General features: G+C 36.9%; 1 protein-coding gene across 2 annotated transcripts in view; it reads left to right on the forward strand.

The window, feature by feature from the left end:
- Window positions 1-17,507, forward strand: part of wscd2 (WSC domain containing 2) — a 29,604-nt gene that overhangs the window by 9,565 nt on the left and 2,532 nt on the right. Inside the window, exons 2-8 of one of the 2 annotated variants that reach the window (XM_020935532.2) lie at window positions 4,060-4,837; window positions 8,287-8,401; window positions 10,192-10,376; window positions 12,110-12,231; window positions 12,897-13,071; window positions 13,589-13,753; window positions 14,083-14,283. In XM_020935532.2, coding sequence (XP_020791191.2) covers window positions 4,345-4,837; window positions 8,287-8,401; window positions 10,192-10,376; window positions 12,110-12,231; window positions 12,897-13,071; window positions 13,589-13,753; window positions 14,083-14,283 — 1,456 coding nt within the window. In that variant the 5' untranslated portion in view covers window positions 4,060-4,344. The remainder of the gene's footprint in view (window positions 1-4,059; window positions 4,838-8,286; window positions 8,402-10,191; window positions 10,377-12,109; window positions 12,232-12,896; window positions 13,072-13,588; window positions 13,754-14,082; window positions 14,284-17,507) is intronic. The other variant, XM_055161591.1, reaches the window with a different exon arrangement.

Below are 17,507 nucleotides of genomic sequence, written 5' to 3' on the forward strand. Positions count from 1 at the left end.
GGGCTTTCTGATCTCAGGTCAGCTCTTCAGTAAAAAGGGTCATGTATTTAGAGTGCCAGTGAAACACAACCTCCTCATGAATATTACACAGGGAATAATTCAGACTTTTCACACAAGGGACCACAGCAGTAGTATCAACATCTACTTTAAAAGCATTGCACTTGTTTTTTCAGGTAATTTGTTTGTCAAATAAAGTGATAATATTTATTGTCTGATCTAAAATTTGCACTGTGCAACTTTAATGGGTGATGATCACAGCTTGTCTCTATTGCCACAAGCTTGGTATAATTGAGAGCATGACATTAAACATATGCATCTTGCATTTGCTCAATTTCAACTTTTATTACTAAACAAAACATGCATTCCTACTCTGAGTGGGGTCACCTCTCCACAAATCTGACTTGTAACTTGACCTGGTGGCATCACCTTCTTCACTCCATGGAGGTAGATTCATTTAATGCCATACTGAATGAACGTAATGAAAAGCAGCTGACAGACTTATAAGTTTTTATTTAACCATGCGACATAGTCACACACGTACCTTAAAGCATTGTATGTATGAGCATACAATGTATGTATGAGCAGACTTATGTGTCTTTATAGCACAATAGAAGAACATGGTGATTTCTTGGACATGGAATTCTTATTACATTGTGTTGTAAGTCCCATGGGGCATTTCTAAGGGTCAGAAACATGCAATAGTTTGTCGGTCATGAAACCAAGAAGCTGTGAGTTATAACCATGGTGCAACATTGCATCTGGCCTACTTTCAATGCATGTCTCATTCTCACAGGACAGCATTTTTCATAACACCACTAATTCTTTACAGAACTTTGATTCAAACTATATTTTTCTTCCTTTATCCCAAACATCCTGTGTGAGACGCAGAGCTGCTGTTTTTGGGCACAACTCCAGTTATTCAGCCCCCACTCTGGTTGAACTGACAAAACTGATGCTAACAGAAAGTTAAGGCATGACTCCAGTCCATATGTTGAGTAATTTGTTTGATTTTGGAGACAGAAGGATGAAGAAACTGCTCTGGCACAATGATACACTGTTTTTATTGCCCATTCTCCGGACCACAAAGACCACACACTTGTATGGCTGCTCATGTGTGTCGAGTGAGAGGGGTTTGGCATCCAATGTCTTTATTTGAGCTGTCTCTTTTATACAAGCAAACCCATGCTTACATTATGACAAATCACAGTAGACATTTATTTAGACAATGTCCTCTCTGGTGCAAATTTTGTATTGTACTGGTTCTGCCTCTCATGTTGAGAATATGTGGGAAAAATGAATATTTGAAATATTTGGCCTCAAGTTGCATCTCTAATGGACTAAAACAAGCTAAATCTGCGATTAGTCTGATTTAATGAAACTGTTATGACAAATATGCACCAAGGTAAGAAAGGACTTGTTGTTAAGAACTGTTTGTTCTGTGTTTCTTTTAACCATCTTTTATGTCTCTTTTTACAATAACTACTGAGAAAAAAAACAAAAACAAAAGTCATGTGAAACAGCGGGAGGGCATCATGATGTTTTACTTGAGCTGCAGGGATTGCACTCGAGATTGTGAAGTTTGGCTCATAGAAATGCCTCACCCTTGTTCAAGCAAAAACAACTCACTTTGGCTCCAAATGTATGGGGGAATGAAAATAGACAGCATATGCCCCTCCATATTGTATGTGAAACTCTTGTACTGTCGGTAGTTGGGTCATGACTTTGAGGGTCAGACCATAGCTGTGTCCTAGTCTTCACTAAGCCTTTGACAATTAACTATTGTATTCTGTAGAAAAAAGATAGAAATAACAGCAACCATTTTAAAAGTAAATGTACACTGCAAGTAGAATGCATTTTAAACCATAGCTATAATACTAAATGTGAATAATAAATTAGATGTGATGCAGAGACACTCACAAGGCCAGCAAAATCCAGTCATGTTCACAATCCTCCTCAAATCCTTTGCAACCTGGCCAGGTGGTTCAACCAAATATCTGGCATTACATGCACTTGCAGGTAATTTTTATGCTGAGACAGTATATAGAAGTGGACTAAGTGAGCGTGACATCACCCACAGTGTTTGGCTCCATTCAAATGAGGCTTGTTGAGGCAACTCATTATTTTGGTGTGTTGTTTGTAAATATAAATGATATTATTATAAGTGGCTACAGCGTGTAAGTTAAATCCTCTATAGAACTCCAGAGAGTGGAGAAGGATCCCCAGGCATTGCTCTGTGGTCACACACTTCCCCTTTGCACTGAAGAAAGGGACAAATTTCCCTGTGGGGACAATGGAATGTTTTTTACTGTTACAAATATTTTCCTTTATAAATTGCAGTATGAGTGAGAGAGAGATATATTGTTCTGACCCCAGAAAAGCTTGGGAATTGTATTGAAGCAACAAGAGGCAGTTGCATTCATCTTCTTTCTTAGCATTTACTGTTGGATTATTTGAGTTGCTGTCCCTCTTCATTTTGAACAAGCATGTACTTTAAGACTCTCATAAAACATGTGGTACCTTGATTTACCTTACAATAGAGTCCAACCTGCAATCTCATGAATTTCAAAGGTGCTCTTGTGGAGTGGTTGACTGGGATGCAGAGGGTGTATTTGGAAAATGAGACCTGATGAAGAGTGTCTTTGTGTGTGGATGTGGAGGTAGTAGTGTTCAGGACTCTTCCCAGACTCTGGGAGGGACTCATGGGCTCAGGTGACGCTCGTATAGTCCTCCCGATCTGTCCTGGGCCAAACAGGAGCGAGTGTCCCATCAAACATTCTAGAAGTTTCCTTGACCCCCAAGAGTGTAGTGTTACACCTTTTGATTGGGACTCACATTCAAACAGTGCACCCATTGAGACAGGTATCCTGTGTCTTGAAATTCACACAGTTGTCCTCACATACTAATTACTTAAGAGAAAGATTAGGGGCAAAAGATAGCTATTAAGTTTAGTAGTGCTTTTGAATTTGAAGAACAAATGCTTAATTGCCCCTTCTTGTAATACTTGTGGCTTTAAAGTACAGTAAACATACAGTAAATGACTTTCAATAAAGTGATGCAAACATAAATGTTTGTATGGACATTTATAAAAGATAAAACAAGTTTAAAAAAGTGAAACATGCTTGTGAACGTTGTGGGTCGAGGGCTTCATGATAGGTTGTGTGAGGTCAGGAGCACCACGCTGGATTCGATCATACAGCACAGGCAGTAGGTAATTAGCAAGTCTTGAGTACCAAAAATGGATAAATGTGGAATTATTGGAGTTACAAGTGTAAAACTTACAGATGTCGGTGGGCGGCATCTTTCGAGTGGTGTCTGCCAAAAGCGCTCCGACAGACCTCACCTGGCTTATATTGGTTCTGGGTGGGGATGCTTGGTTTACAAAAATGTATATTTTTATATTCTGAGAAAAATGGCAGGGATTTGTATAATTGGATGTTTATGTTTTTATTGATACATGTGTATTATATGTGAATATGTATTCTAAGAAATGGATTATGCCTCATTGTAAAAGGGGTAGAAATAACTGTTTACCTGAATTGTTGGTAGTGGCTAGCCAATGGGAGGCTGAGGGTCCTTTTAAATGTGGGATCAATTTTGTAGTCGGATGATGCTATTTGCTCAATGTTATTGGAATAACGTTGCCATGTAAAGAAACCATCCTGGGCTGTGATTCTTACACTGATGCCTCCAAGACCGCTTGGCCACCCACACTTGTGAAAAATTAACCCCAAAAGAAGATACTCATATAAATATAAGCTTGTTTCAGTATAGAGCCATGACTCACACATTACTAAAGAGATCTAGATACTATAATAGGCTAAAATGAATATTATTTTTTATTACTCATCACCAGAAGGTATTTTTCTACTATTTAAAGTAATCTTCATTAACATACATTCATACTTTAAATCATTATACTGTATAGCAGTGGTATTGTGCAATGTATATTTTTACCAATCCCACTCTGTCTATGCCTCCTGCTGGCAAGCTCCTTTGTTACCCCTGAACCCCAGCTTACTCAGGTGTGCACTCGCTCAGTATTTTCTCTCTTCTCCACAGATGGTGAACCCCGCCCCCGTATGTCCCGGGCCATGCTGTGGGAGAGGTACAACAACCTGAGTGCACTGTGTGGAGACAGGCACGCACTTGAGGCTGAGCGGTAAAAGTGCTGCCGTATCACTGCTGTGTTCTGAAGGCCGAAGTGAAAGCTGCAGTGATCTTGTTTCACCCAAAGGTGCTCCACTTACATGCCGGGGACCCATAGGTACTTCTCAGGGCTACATTGGGACACTATCTACAATGGATAAGAACGCAGGAGGTCCAGTCATGTAATGGGTCTCCCTCATGAGAACGGGGCAGAGCCATGCTTGGATGACCCTCGCTCTCCCCCTCTTGCAGATCTTGATTGTGTTCACCATTGGGATAGTGTGGTCCAGTGGCTGCAGGACAATGGTCAAACCTCTTCTCAAAATACACCGTTACTTTTGTCGAAAACCGGTGCGCTTCTTCTCACTCATCCTGCTGTATCTGACAGCGGGAAGCCTGGTCTTCCTCCACTCAGGCATTATGTGGGACAGTCCCAGCTCCAGCAGAGGAGAAGCCCGGGGGGACTCTGTGGTTGCTGCGGAGATGGCAGGCAGGACCACAGTTTTGCATGTCCGCGGGCTGGGGCTGATGAGCAGGGTGTTTAATAAAGAAAACAGAAAGGTAGGGGGCCGCCGCTTTGGCCCTCCATGGAAGAAGAACGGACAAGCCGAGGCAGAAGGCAAGGACTACACCAGTAACTGGAACAGGGCCCTTAAAGGGCGCAACGCCAAAGACATGGAGGATGGAAGAGGTTAGTTTGACGAAGTGCTATAATTTTTGTGCAATGGATTAATTTTCTTGATACAGTAAGGTATTGCCTTCTTATTATAGTCATAGGAAAAGTTTAATTCAGTTTTATGAACGAGATACAAAATGAAGATATAGATAATCTATTCACAACTTGGCATAGCTCCTCCACTGTATACTTACCACTTACTTGTGAAAGATTTTAAATATCTTAAATCTACTAACTTTTGAGTAATTACATTTTCCTTTATATTTTGTAAATACTACTGTCCGCAAATATATTACTAGTATATTCATTCATAAATGCATGCCCCACATTATGCTTCTGTGTTTCAAGGCTTGATTTCTTGTTACTATTAAATGCACATTCAATCATAAATAAGCTTTCACTGGTATATCCAGCAGATTATAATATGGAACTATTAGTATAATTGCTATCAAACTCACAAACACTTCATTACGTGTATTTATAAATGCACTAGATTATTTTGTGGATGGGATTAGCAGGCATAATTTGTGACATTTAAAATCTCTTAAGTGTAAATGAGTTGACTGAGTGTGATTTAAGTCCTTGTATTTGCTTCATGTTCTTCGTGCCACATGTTCACCCACATCACAGCTTGACTATAACAGGATTTAGAGCGCCGGGTGTAATCCCTTCGCAAATGTTTACATGTAAACTTCTCATGACATGTGAGTGACAACATTTTCAAAACATTGACAAGGAGATCAGATACAGCAACGAATGTGCTGACTTATGCCCCTCTGCGGGAAACCTGAGTGAGGCTGTGGTATCATTTACTCGTGTGGGCTCCGGAGCGCTTCCATGTCCCCGGTCTACACTGATCAAGTATAAATAATTGAGATTAAGAACAACTTTTCTAGATTACTCTCTGGCCCACTGGATTAGGAGACTGATCCCAGGAAAATCTTGGTTTACACATGAAAATAAGATGAGATTTCCACAATACTACACAATTAAAACATGGAGACAGACAGATTGTTTAGATGTTTTTACACAGTTAAATTGAGTAAAAAAACATAACATTTGGGATATAGATTGAAGCATGTTATCACTGAATAGGACTGTTTAGACTGTGTAGAGTGGAAAATAACATTCAGAGATCAGTTTGAAGAGGTATGCTATGACTTCTCAAATAATATGCTTACATTTTTGATACAACCTGTATGAAAGATTCTTGACAGGCACTAGCACACTTGTTTTGATGACTTTACAGTTTCTGCAAACAAGAATAATCTTGTGGTCATGTTCATGAATATTAAAGATGCATTGTGTAACCTTTCTGGTGGAGGATTAGTCAAAAGCTTTTCTTCATGGCAATGTTACTGCTTTGTCTGGAATGTTTCACAGTATGGCATTAAACCGTTCTATTTTTATGGAGTCCAAACCAGACCAAGTCAACTCAGCTCTGTGGAGAGGCAACCCTTGGAATGCTTAGTACAGATTTAATTATATCTATTATATTATGACTATGCTTAAACACCTCAAAATAAAGGTCAAATCCTATTTAAGAAGTTCAGTGATTAGAGTAACCAAATACAGTGGTTCTCTGCATTGATTTTTAAAACCCTGGGCCATTATCCCAGTTCACGGTCAGGGAAACAGTCGTGCACACAGCAGAATGAAACTCAGGATTATCTGATGGAGCCAAGGTCTCTGGGTACATCTCCCCTCATCACTCTCTTCTAACTCTCTTACCTCCCCAAACTGCAGTGGGACATGGCCATAGAGTAATTAATAGCTTCAAAGTGCTCATTTGCTCTCAGCACACTGCAGACCAGCTTATGATTGAGCTGTAAGAGATGCTATCCCCCTTCTGGTTTCCATTTTTTCACAAGCAGTCTTAAATCTCATTAGATGGCAACAGTCCAGAAAAGATAAGAGTTAAACTGTGGGAAGAAAGCAACATGAGATGCTCAGAATCAGGGCTGCACACATTGCGGCTTCACATATTTCTGTAATGGGTCTGTTAGCATTACTTTTAACAATGGCATTATCTTTCTGATGTGAGAAAAATTTCAAAATACAAATCTAGTAACATAATAAATATATTAAAGGTGCACTATGTAACTATGGAATGCTACATTCCTTTGCCCATGAATGTTCCACAGCATTAAATCCATGGAGTTAATGAAGCCGATGCTACCAGGCCCATTCACAGATCAAACCTGTGAAGAGGCAAGCCAACTAATGTTAAGAATGCAAGGTTTTGCATTTTTAGTAATAAATCCATAGGACTGAACAAAAACAAGAATGGGGAGTTTAAAGCCACACTCTGGAATATTTCAGGCAAAGCAGTAAAATCTCCATGGAGACAAGGGGGCAGATAACTCATCCACCAGAAAAGTTACTTAATCACCTGTCCCATTCTGAATACTGCTTATTTATTAATTCTGGTTTAGACGTGGTTTAAGCAATGTTTCCGCTTATATTATGTAGCTTTCTTATACACTTCAAATATAAAAAAAATCTGCATTTCTCTGCATCATAAAGCAGATTATTTTCCAGTGCAGCAGTAGTTAGGAGGATTAGCGTGGCTCCAAATGCTGCCTTTAGACAATGACAATTAAAGTGGTGCGGGGCAGTGGAACTCAGTGCACATGAAGCTATTAACAGAAGCTCCTGGGGATAATGGCTGTGCGCAGATGGCCAGAGGTTTGTTTGGCAAAGGCTGAAAGATAGACAGTGTTTTTAATGAGAGATTGGAGAGCTGCTACTGAGTGTATATGTATGTATAATAGTCACTTGTCCAATGCCCCTCCCTCTTCTGAAAAATGCAGAAAGATGCCTGCTACTACAGAGATACACCACTAGAAGGGGATGTGTGCCCTCATAAAAAAATAAAAGCAGCGTGCCCCAGTTTGGACCTGGGCTTGCTGCAATACATTAACTTTATATTATACATACAGGAACCAACTTCTATTGTACATTTTGTAATAGATATTTTTCACTCTGGGAGTGATATCTTTAACAAAAATACAGCTGTCTGGTGTGTGTAACTATGCTATGAACATTTTAGAATATCACATTAATGAAATGAAGATAAAATATGTATAATAATGTGGATCCAGATTTCAGTTTTAACTTGAAAATATTAGATCTTGGATTAGAATTTGCTCTTTGTTGGGCACAAGGGTTCACTCATTAAGAAATGATTGATTTGAGATTCTTTATGATTGACATATACATGGGATTTGTGAAAAAAAACAAAAAACATTGACGCTGAAGTAGATTTTGGCACAGAATTGTACATGTTGCAGAAAAACATATTAGTATCTAATTTTTATTTGCAACATTTGACTTACATCGTATAGACCATATGAATGTATGGCTGTGTTTTTCCTCCTTCTTATGAATACAAATCCATTTCTATTCCCAATGTTGTTTTGACAGCACACGGTATTGACATATATCAATCTTTTTGTTTTCAGCAAAGTACATTGGCTGTTATGTGGACGACACTCAGAGGCGAGCGCTGCGAGGAGTTTCCTTTTTCGACTACAAAAAAATGACTGTGTTCCGTTGCCAGGACAACTGTGCAGAAAGGTAAAATTGAAAATATTCTTTTCTCCATGTCTCCTCTCCTCTGTCATCTCTTTAACCCTTTAAGATGGTTTTGAAGTCCAAATTATATAGGTCATACATCTGTTAGTAATTAAAATTAAACATGTGAACTCAAGAGGCCTTTGAGGTTGAGATAACAATTACAATTACATTCACAAGTCAATGTCATTGCAGCTGTTATATCCTTTATTGTTGGCACAAGATAAGAAAAGGAGCCAGTATACTTGTACCTGAGGCATTGTTTGGCCTTTATCTCTGTGCATATCTGTGTCACATACAGGAAGAAAAAATGGTGTTTCTGATAACCTTATTGACATTTAAGGATGTAAATCTGTAGTTTTCAGAAGGTTCGAGTGTGAAGAAGAGTCACACCCACTCTCAGCTCTCACTGATGGTAATTTATTTTCTTTAGGTGCAAAAATCATGTGAAGTCATTCAGTGCAGCCACCGATGTACTCCATGGTTTGTCCCCAGCCTGGATACTGGAAAAATATTTCTTCAATTGAATTTGATGTGTGTAAAAAGAACCTAGTCAAGCAATTTACACAAAGTACCTTATTACATTCCTTCATCTAAAAAAATTTAAGATGACTTTAAATAAATCAAATATGTTCCATTTAATGTTAAATTAAATTTGAAAGTGTGCATTTTAAGTACTTAGAATTATATTTAGAATAATTGTGCGAGGAAAAGATTGCATAGTATATCTATTTATAGTCAATTTTTTTACTTGTCCATTTATATTTGCCTTTGGATGCTGATAGCAACAACTCACTTAATAAATAACTGCTGAGCCACAAATGATCACTGGTTGAATGAAGATGGTTGCTAATCAAATCAATGATATCATTAAAAAATCTGCACATAGGGAGAGGGATTTTTTGGTGAGAACAGAAAGAATTTAATATCATCCATGTTTTCATATAAATTTTCTGGTATATAACTGTTGCCAAACACAAATGAACATCATGTCATCCATAAGCATTCCCTGTGCTTATGGCCTTTTTAGTCATTTTGTTCACGTCTCTCATCTGTGCCTCCTGCTCTCTCCTCACCTTTACTCATCCCAGTGGAATAACGCTGTATACCCCTTTTAAATTACACACATCAGTGATTTGTCAGGCCAAAGCAGGAGCTGAGATCTTGCAGGTTTCTCATTTGCAGCTCCTATAGTGTGTTTCCTCTCTCCTGTCACCTATACCCCACCATTAGCGGCAGGTTAATAAAAGCTGACAAACAAATAGGAAGCAGTGACACCTTGCACCCAACAGAGCGTTGTGTTTGATTGACAGCCCAAGGGATTTGCTCTGTGTAAGTGTAGTTTTAGCTTGTAATGGAGTTCCGAAAGTTACCACTGGGGCAGGTGATATGATATTTTGAATCAGGACATAACTGCAATTGTAATTTTAGTTAACATAGTTTTACACAAATTACAGCACAGGAGCTTCACCAGTTAGATTCCAGTTTTAGTTGATTTCACTGAACAATTAAGCTAACCATAATAAGAGTTAAATACATTTTTGAAGAGTGTGTCAAAGAAGTGAGGAACATATTTTATACATGAATTACTATAATTGTTGGCAGTTGAGGCAGCAATAAGTTAAGAAAAGATATCTGCCCAATATATCCCTCCTGTTTACATCTGTCTTTCATATCTGTAATGTTATGACAAATAAGTTTATAGTTAGTTTGCATTTATTCCCAGAATAATGATTCTTGTTCTTTGAATTGAGGTCCTTTTTGACAAAACTGTGTCATTCTCTTTTTTGCAGAGGTTACATGTTTGCAGGCCTGGAGTTTGGTGCAGAGTGTTACTGTGGGCACAAGATACAAGCAGCCAATGCCTCTGAGTCTGAGTGCAACATGCAGTGTAAGGGCGAGAAGAACAACCTTTGTGGAGGGGCCAATCGCCTGTCCATCTACCGACTAGAGCTGAGCCAGGAGTCGGCACGGCGATGTGAGTCCCACTCGCCCACAGGCCCAGACACACAGCAGGCTAAGAGCAGAGCTGTATCAAAATATGTGATTGCATAATAAAACATCACATGTACATTATAATTACCTTTAAACACATAATTCATGCTCAAATGTCAAAAATGTACTGTACTTCATCATCACTTTGATAAGAAGTATAGTTATTGCAATAACTGAAGGTTAGACACTATGCACACACACATATTGGGGCTCCAGACATTGATATATATTAATTTTCTGAAAACTGATCACAACTTTAGCCATAATTATTTGAGTAACATTAACCTAATCCTAACCTCAACTCAAATTACCCCATATCTTTTAAAACCGTATATTTTAAATCAGGGGTGTCAAACTCAAATTCACAGAGGGCCAAAATTAAAAACTGGGACTAAGTTGTGGGCCAAACTAAATATTTATTGAAAAATTTCAACAAGATCTGCATGTTTTCTCTTCTTTTGAGATTTATCATGTTAACAGTTTTCTTATTAAAATAAATGTTTAATAATAGTTTTGCTTAAACACTGAATGCAGAGAGTATAATATAAAATAATAACATTTTAAATAAATAATGTCTCTGTAGCCTATCTGTAGCCGGCGTCCAGCTCTAATACATATTTGATATGATCTCACGGGCCACATATAATTGTATCGCGGGTCAAATTTGGTCCCCGGGCCTGAGTTTGACATGTCTGTTTTAAATCATCGAAATGATCTTATGCTGACTTGCCTTTTGATCCCCATACGGGGATCAAAGTAAATGTCAGTAAATTTACTTTTTAGTTGGAAGTAATTTCTGCTGAATTACTTGTTCTGTTTTGTTTAGTTTTTTTTCCATTAACAGTTGACTTAACCCCTGACACTTTTATTTAGCACATGAAGACCTGAAACCAAAGAGGGAACTTTTTGTGTTGAGAAGGCAAATGTGGTTTCACTGTTTATTCTTTGGTTCAGTGATTTCCCTTTTCAGTGATCTTCCTTCATGAGTGAATTGAATAGTGTAAAGGAGGCCCATGGGAGCAGGGAAATATCAAAGATGCAGGTTTAATCTAGGGACAAGGTCACAGATAAATAAAACATAAGCTAGCTGCAATGCACACACTTTTCACTCAGGCATTAAAGGATTGCTGAAAACACAGGAAGGAGCTCCATATAGGCCATTTGCATTTATTATTCAGTTAAAGCTGACTCCCTCAAAAGCATTAAGTGATTTTTGATTCAGCATTAAAAAGTATGGGCTCACCAATAACTGTTTCACAACATAATTTCCTTAATGGAATGTTCCAAATGTTTGTAAAAAAAAAAAAAAAAAAAGTACAACTAATACATACAATTAAATGAAAAAAGTGTCAAATCTAATTTAAATATGCATTTTCATCTCTTGTTTAACAGATTTTATAACTGACTATAATGAAACATGTAACCCTAGCCTCTTGTCCAGTGCTATGTACTGTTTTGTTACTGTTTAGATTTATGCTCCATTCATTTGAGAGGAAGCAAGAACAAAGGGTCAAAGTTCATCATAACAGAGCATTGCTATAGGCAGAATCCAGTAGAAGATCAGGTCTATAGAATAGCCAAGACCCTCCCAGTGGGACCCCTTTACACAGGGTCAATGGAAACAGACCAAATCCGCCAAGCTCAGTAACCACATAAACAGACTGAATGATGTTTTCCTTTCTGAGTAGTTTCTGTGTCCTGTGTCTGTTTTTTCAGACGGTAGTGCCATTTTCAAGGGCTGTTTCCACAAACCAGACAACGTCACCATGGCCCTTCCTTTCAGCGCCGTGATCCAAAACATGTCTGTAGACAAGTGTGTAGACATGTGCACAGAGAGGGTAAGCCTTTAAATACTTCAGTACTACAGTAACTATACTCAGGATAGTCAAATATATCATACATCAGTCACTGGTTTTGGAATAATTAGATTATTTTGCATCACTTAATATTCTTGAATATCTGCTTTTTGATTCATGAATATGTTATTGCTTTTACTGGAATGTTCCACAGTATAGCATTAAACTTATCAATCTTGCATGTATTTTATTAAAGGTATTTTTATTGTAAAAAAAAAAAATACTGTGAAAAAATCTTACTGTGAGCCAGGTCACCCCTCCATAGATCTGACATGTAACCTTGCCTGGTGTAGATAAGTTAATGCCATACTATGGAATCAAGACACAGCACTGACATCTCTATGAAGACAATTATTATATTTATATTTTGTAATGTACTATTTATATGACTATTTATCAATATATATTGACATGTTGCTATTGACTTTTACACTGAAGGGGTTCTGCAAAACATGATTTAGTTTTTATTTTGTGCATAAAAATGACAATAAATGTAATCTTAATCTTGAAAAAAATATCCATGAAGACAAGCAGGTGGCTGACCATGCACCAGAAAAGTTACATTGTGCACCTTTAATCACATAAGAAATCAAAATACTATCCATTTTATTTTTATCATCACCACATAAATCAAATACTGTTTTTAGGAGAAGACGCTGGCTGTGCTGGCTGGAGATCGCTGTCACTGTGGGTTCCCCACTCCTCTCTTCCCCCTTCATGACCTGGAGGAGGAGGACCTGTGTCTTTACCGTTGCCAAGGCGAGGAGTTTGAGAGCTGTGGGAATGACGAGTACTTTGTGGTGTATCAGACACAGGTGCAAGGTAAAGTAAAAACACAAAAATACAAACATTTGAACTAGATGTTAAAGTAATTAACAGTTTAAAGATTAACTTTTTATATAACCATTGAGCCTTTTCCAACTATTGGACTTTTTCCTTGTGATTTAGAATTTTGGCCAAAAACACATCAGTTACTTGATTACATATTTTGAATAAATAATTTGAGCTCCTGTAGCCACATAGACAGGAGGCACTTAGAATGCTTTTAGGTGTTAACTGAGCTTTACTGAGCTGTGATATTAGTGCAAACAACACATCTAGTCACTTCCTGTTTGTGACTGCATATGCAAGCAGCTAAATATACTGGAAGTTATTAATAAAATTTAAGATGAGAAAATCTATACAGGATCAGTTCATGCACATGTATCAGTTTTTGATGTTGTTTGTTGTTGTTTATGTCTGTACTTTGCAAACTATTAATATAGATTTCTGTGGCTACTAATAGAAATACGCAGATCAACAAAATGGATGAACAAAAACAAAATGGATGTATTTTCAGATAACCGCTGCATGGACCGCCACTTTCTGCCTACCCGCTCCAAGCAACTGTTTGCTTTGAGCAGTTTCCCCGGAGCAGGCAACACTTGGGCACGTCACCTGATCGAGCTTGCTACCGGTTTCTACACTGGCAGCTACTATTTTGATGGATCACTCTATAACAAAGGTGCATTTTACCTTGACTGCTCAGTTTTTGAAAGTCTTGACACACTGAACACTGAATTGTCACACCGAACAATATTTGCAATTGCTTGCTTTTTTATAACCACAGTTATAGAGACAATAATATGCTGGTTGTATACGGTTTAGACATAACTTGATTTTAAAGACAATATTTTGGTCTTCAATTAATAAGAATATTTTACTTTCAAACAGCTAGTTGTTGCCATTGAAAACAACCTGGTGGGCTTTGAATTAAGAATATTAACTTAAAATGACATCCAGTCAGTGGTTAGTGTACAGTGGAATAGCTGGCTAATTGTGGGCTGTTTGCAGGGTTCAAAGGTGAACGCGACCATTGGAGAAGTGGACGGACAATTTGCATCAAGACTCATGAGAGCGGCAGGAAGGAGATCGAAGCATTTGACGCAGGCATCCTCATGATCCGTAACCCCTACAAGGCCCTCATGGCAGAATTCAACCGCAAGTATGGAGGCCATATTGGGTTTGCCTCTCAGGCCCACTGGAAAGGGAAAGGTGAGAGTCAAAGCACCGTCATTCAATGCTACACAGACACTTTGTACACTTTAAACCCTGACCATTATCTGATTTGCGTTTTCAAGTTATTTAAATGTCATGCCATTTCATGTGAGTAATCAGATCTTATCAGATTATTCTGATTTTTACTGCCCATGTAAATGTACTTGCTGTAATACAATAGATGTTTGTGCACAGAAACTCCAGACCATAAAGGTGATTGATGAGAGAGATGATCAGAGATAAGAGAGACGGGAACAGTTGAAATATGAGTAATCTAAAAGGAAGACCAAAAAATTGATACCATTTGAGGAGTTTGAATTTACTGATCAGTTGAATTCTTTTGACATAGAAAACCTCTGAATGGTCAGCAGTTGATATGGCAGTTTTGTGGTTAATAAACACTTCTGTTGTTGTGGCTCAAATACTTTTTTGAATGAAAATTCATGAGAAATGAAACTGAGACCCAACCACACACTGCGTCATTATGGTTGGTCTGATCATGAGTCATGTTGATCCACATAACTAAAATTTGTTCCTCAGATTTTCCGGTTTTATGAAATAAATAGAAACACAGTTATAAATGGATGAGTGAGTCATCTGGCATTTTGTAAGCATTTATTTAACAGAAACTTAAGTAGATCTTTTTGGAGATTTTAAATCAAAGGCTTAAACTATATTAAACTTTCCTTATATAGTTCAACAAGCTTCTAATATTATTATTATTATTATTATTATTATTTGTTTATTTATTTCATTCATAAAATGTAAAAAGACATCAACAGTGTCACAACATCAAACATACAAGAAATGAATGAAAAGGAGCAGAAAGAAGACTAATCTTATGTTATCTGCTCCCTTTTCCCTTTTCAACATCAACACCGATGGTTACTAAAAATTTCAAATCAGTACATTTCAGTTCAGGCACAATTATTAATCAGTTGTAAACAGAAACCTTCACTTTTATGCACAACAACTTAGTTTTCATACATACACATTCCATTTGATTTTATGTATTTTTTTAAATGTCATCATTGTACTTGATTCTTTTATATCTTTGTCAAGACTATTCCATAAATTAACTCCTTTCACAGCGATGCTTCATTCCATAACCTTGGTTCTGAATCTGGGTTTTTTAAACATGTAGGTTCCTTTTAAATTGCAGTGGCTTGTTCTATTCTCAAACAGTCTTTGAATATTTACAGGTAACACTCTACACTTTGCTATATACATGACTTTGAAGATACTTAAGTCAACAATGCCATGTATTTTCAACACTTTAACTTGAACAAATCATGGGTTGGATGGCTCTCTACAATGACTGTTGTAGAGAGCCCTTTTTTGTAAAATAAATAAAGGTTGTAGGTAAATTTTACATGTTGACCCCCAAATTTCTACACAGTAAATCAGATATGGTGCAATTATAGAGTTATACAAAGTTAATAATGCTGCACTATATAGAGAGAACTTTACTTTATGCAGAACAGCAATGGCTCTGGAAATTTTGCCTTGTAATTTATAGGAGACCTCCAGTTTAGATCCTCATCAATCATAACTCCTAAAAATGTGGTTTTGTTTACTCTTTAAATCTGTATCCCATCTATTTCTAATGTTATGTTGTCTTTTTTCTTATTATCATTAAATAAAATTAAATTTGTTTTTTTAACATTGAGAATCAATCCATTTAAATCAAACCAGTATTTTACTTTTTTTAGCTCTTTGTTAACTTTACTTGTGACCTCTTTTATGTCTTTTCCCGAGTAAAATAATTGTTGTATCATCAACAAATAGAATTTTCCCAAGCCCAGAAACTTTAACAAAATTATTCATGTATAATATCAATAATTTGGTCGTTGAGTTGTACATATTGTTTTCTGTTTTCTAAATAGCTTGCTATTCGCTGATGAGCCACTCCTTGAATGCCATACTTGTTAATTTTCTTAAATAATCTTGAGTGATTTATCACATCAAAAGCTTTTTGTAAGTCAATGAATATACTTAAAAAATTATTACCCTTGTCAATTTCATTTGCTATCTTTTCGATTAGTTCCATTATTGCCATTGCTGTTGAATGCTCTGCCCTAAATCCATACTGGTCATCATTCAGTGTGTTTTGTTTTTGCAAAAAACTATCCAGTCTTATTGAAAACACCTTCTCCAGTATTTTTGAAAACTGTGGAAACAGTGAGACTGGCCTATATAAAAGTTGTGTTTATCACCATTTTTATAAAGAGGAACTATTTTTGCTAATTTCATTTTATCTGGGAAAACTCCCATTGTTAAGGGCTCAGTAACAGAATCAGTTATATTTTTCACAATCATCATGTCCAAACCCTCACAGTCAGTTGATCTTTTGTTTCCACACTTTTTAACAATTTTTATTATTTCATCTTTTCCCACCTTGTCCAGAAAAATACTGTTCACATTGTCAATTATATTTTCCTCTAACTTTTTAGAAGGATTTCCATCAAGGCTGGACCCCACGTTAGCAAAATATTCACATGTTAATTAAGATAATCATAATCAATTTGAAATGTCAATTTGAATGGATGCAATTAGCAAATGACAAAGCATGCAATTTTTGAAATACTTCAATTTCCTCCACAAACAATAAAATATTCTGTCTTATTCTGCTTAAAAAAAGTACTAAACCTGTCATTTAGATCTGTACTGACATGTTCTGAAATGTTAAATGTAAGTCTTTTCTTCTGGGCACTTTTTAAATGCGAACCTTCAACAAAATCAAATTAGATATTATAATCATATTATTAAAACATAAACAAATTAAATTGTCAGAAAAATTTATGTTTTTCTCAAATTGTTCTAGTAGCTAATATTTCCTTTCCTTTTTTATTCCTTTAATGTAGCTCTATTTTAAACTCACAACTTTGGTTTGCCCTATGTTCATTATTTTGTTGTCAATCTCAAATATCTGTGTCTTAAAGTAGCTCTTCATAATCATTCAAAACCATCCAAATGAATTTGGCCTATAGTAATGAATTATTTTATTTATTCACTTTGATCAGGTGTCTTTTGGTTGCGATTTGGTGTTTTGTGAGGTGTCATAATCGATTGTGCTGGGCTGCAGAGTTGCCAAGTCAGCAGTTGCTCTCTTTGTGAAAACATTAGCACATTTTGCCCTGACTTTCCCAGTGAACATTGATGTTTTGGACTTGCTTTGACAACTGATGCCTGTGTGACTGACGCAGGCTTTAGTTTGAGTC

This window comes from Boleophthalmus pectinirostris, unplaced genomic scaffold (assembly GCF_026225935.1).
Source record: "Boleophthalmus pectinirostris isolate CB_2022bp ecotype Guang Dong unplaced genomic scaffold, ASM2622593v1 HiC_scaffold_4, whole genome shotgun sequence".
NCBI lineage: Eukaryota > Metazoa > Chordata > Actinopteri > Gobiiformes > Gobiidae > Boleophthalmus > Boleophthalmus pectinirostris.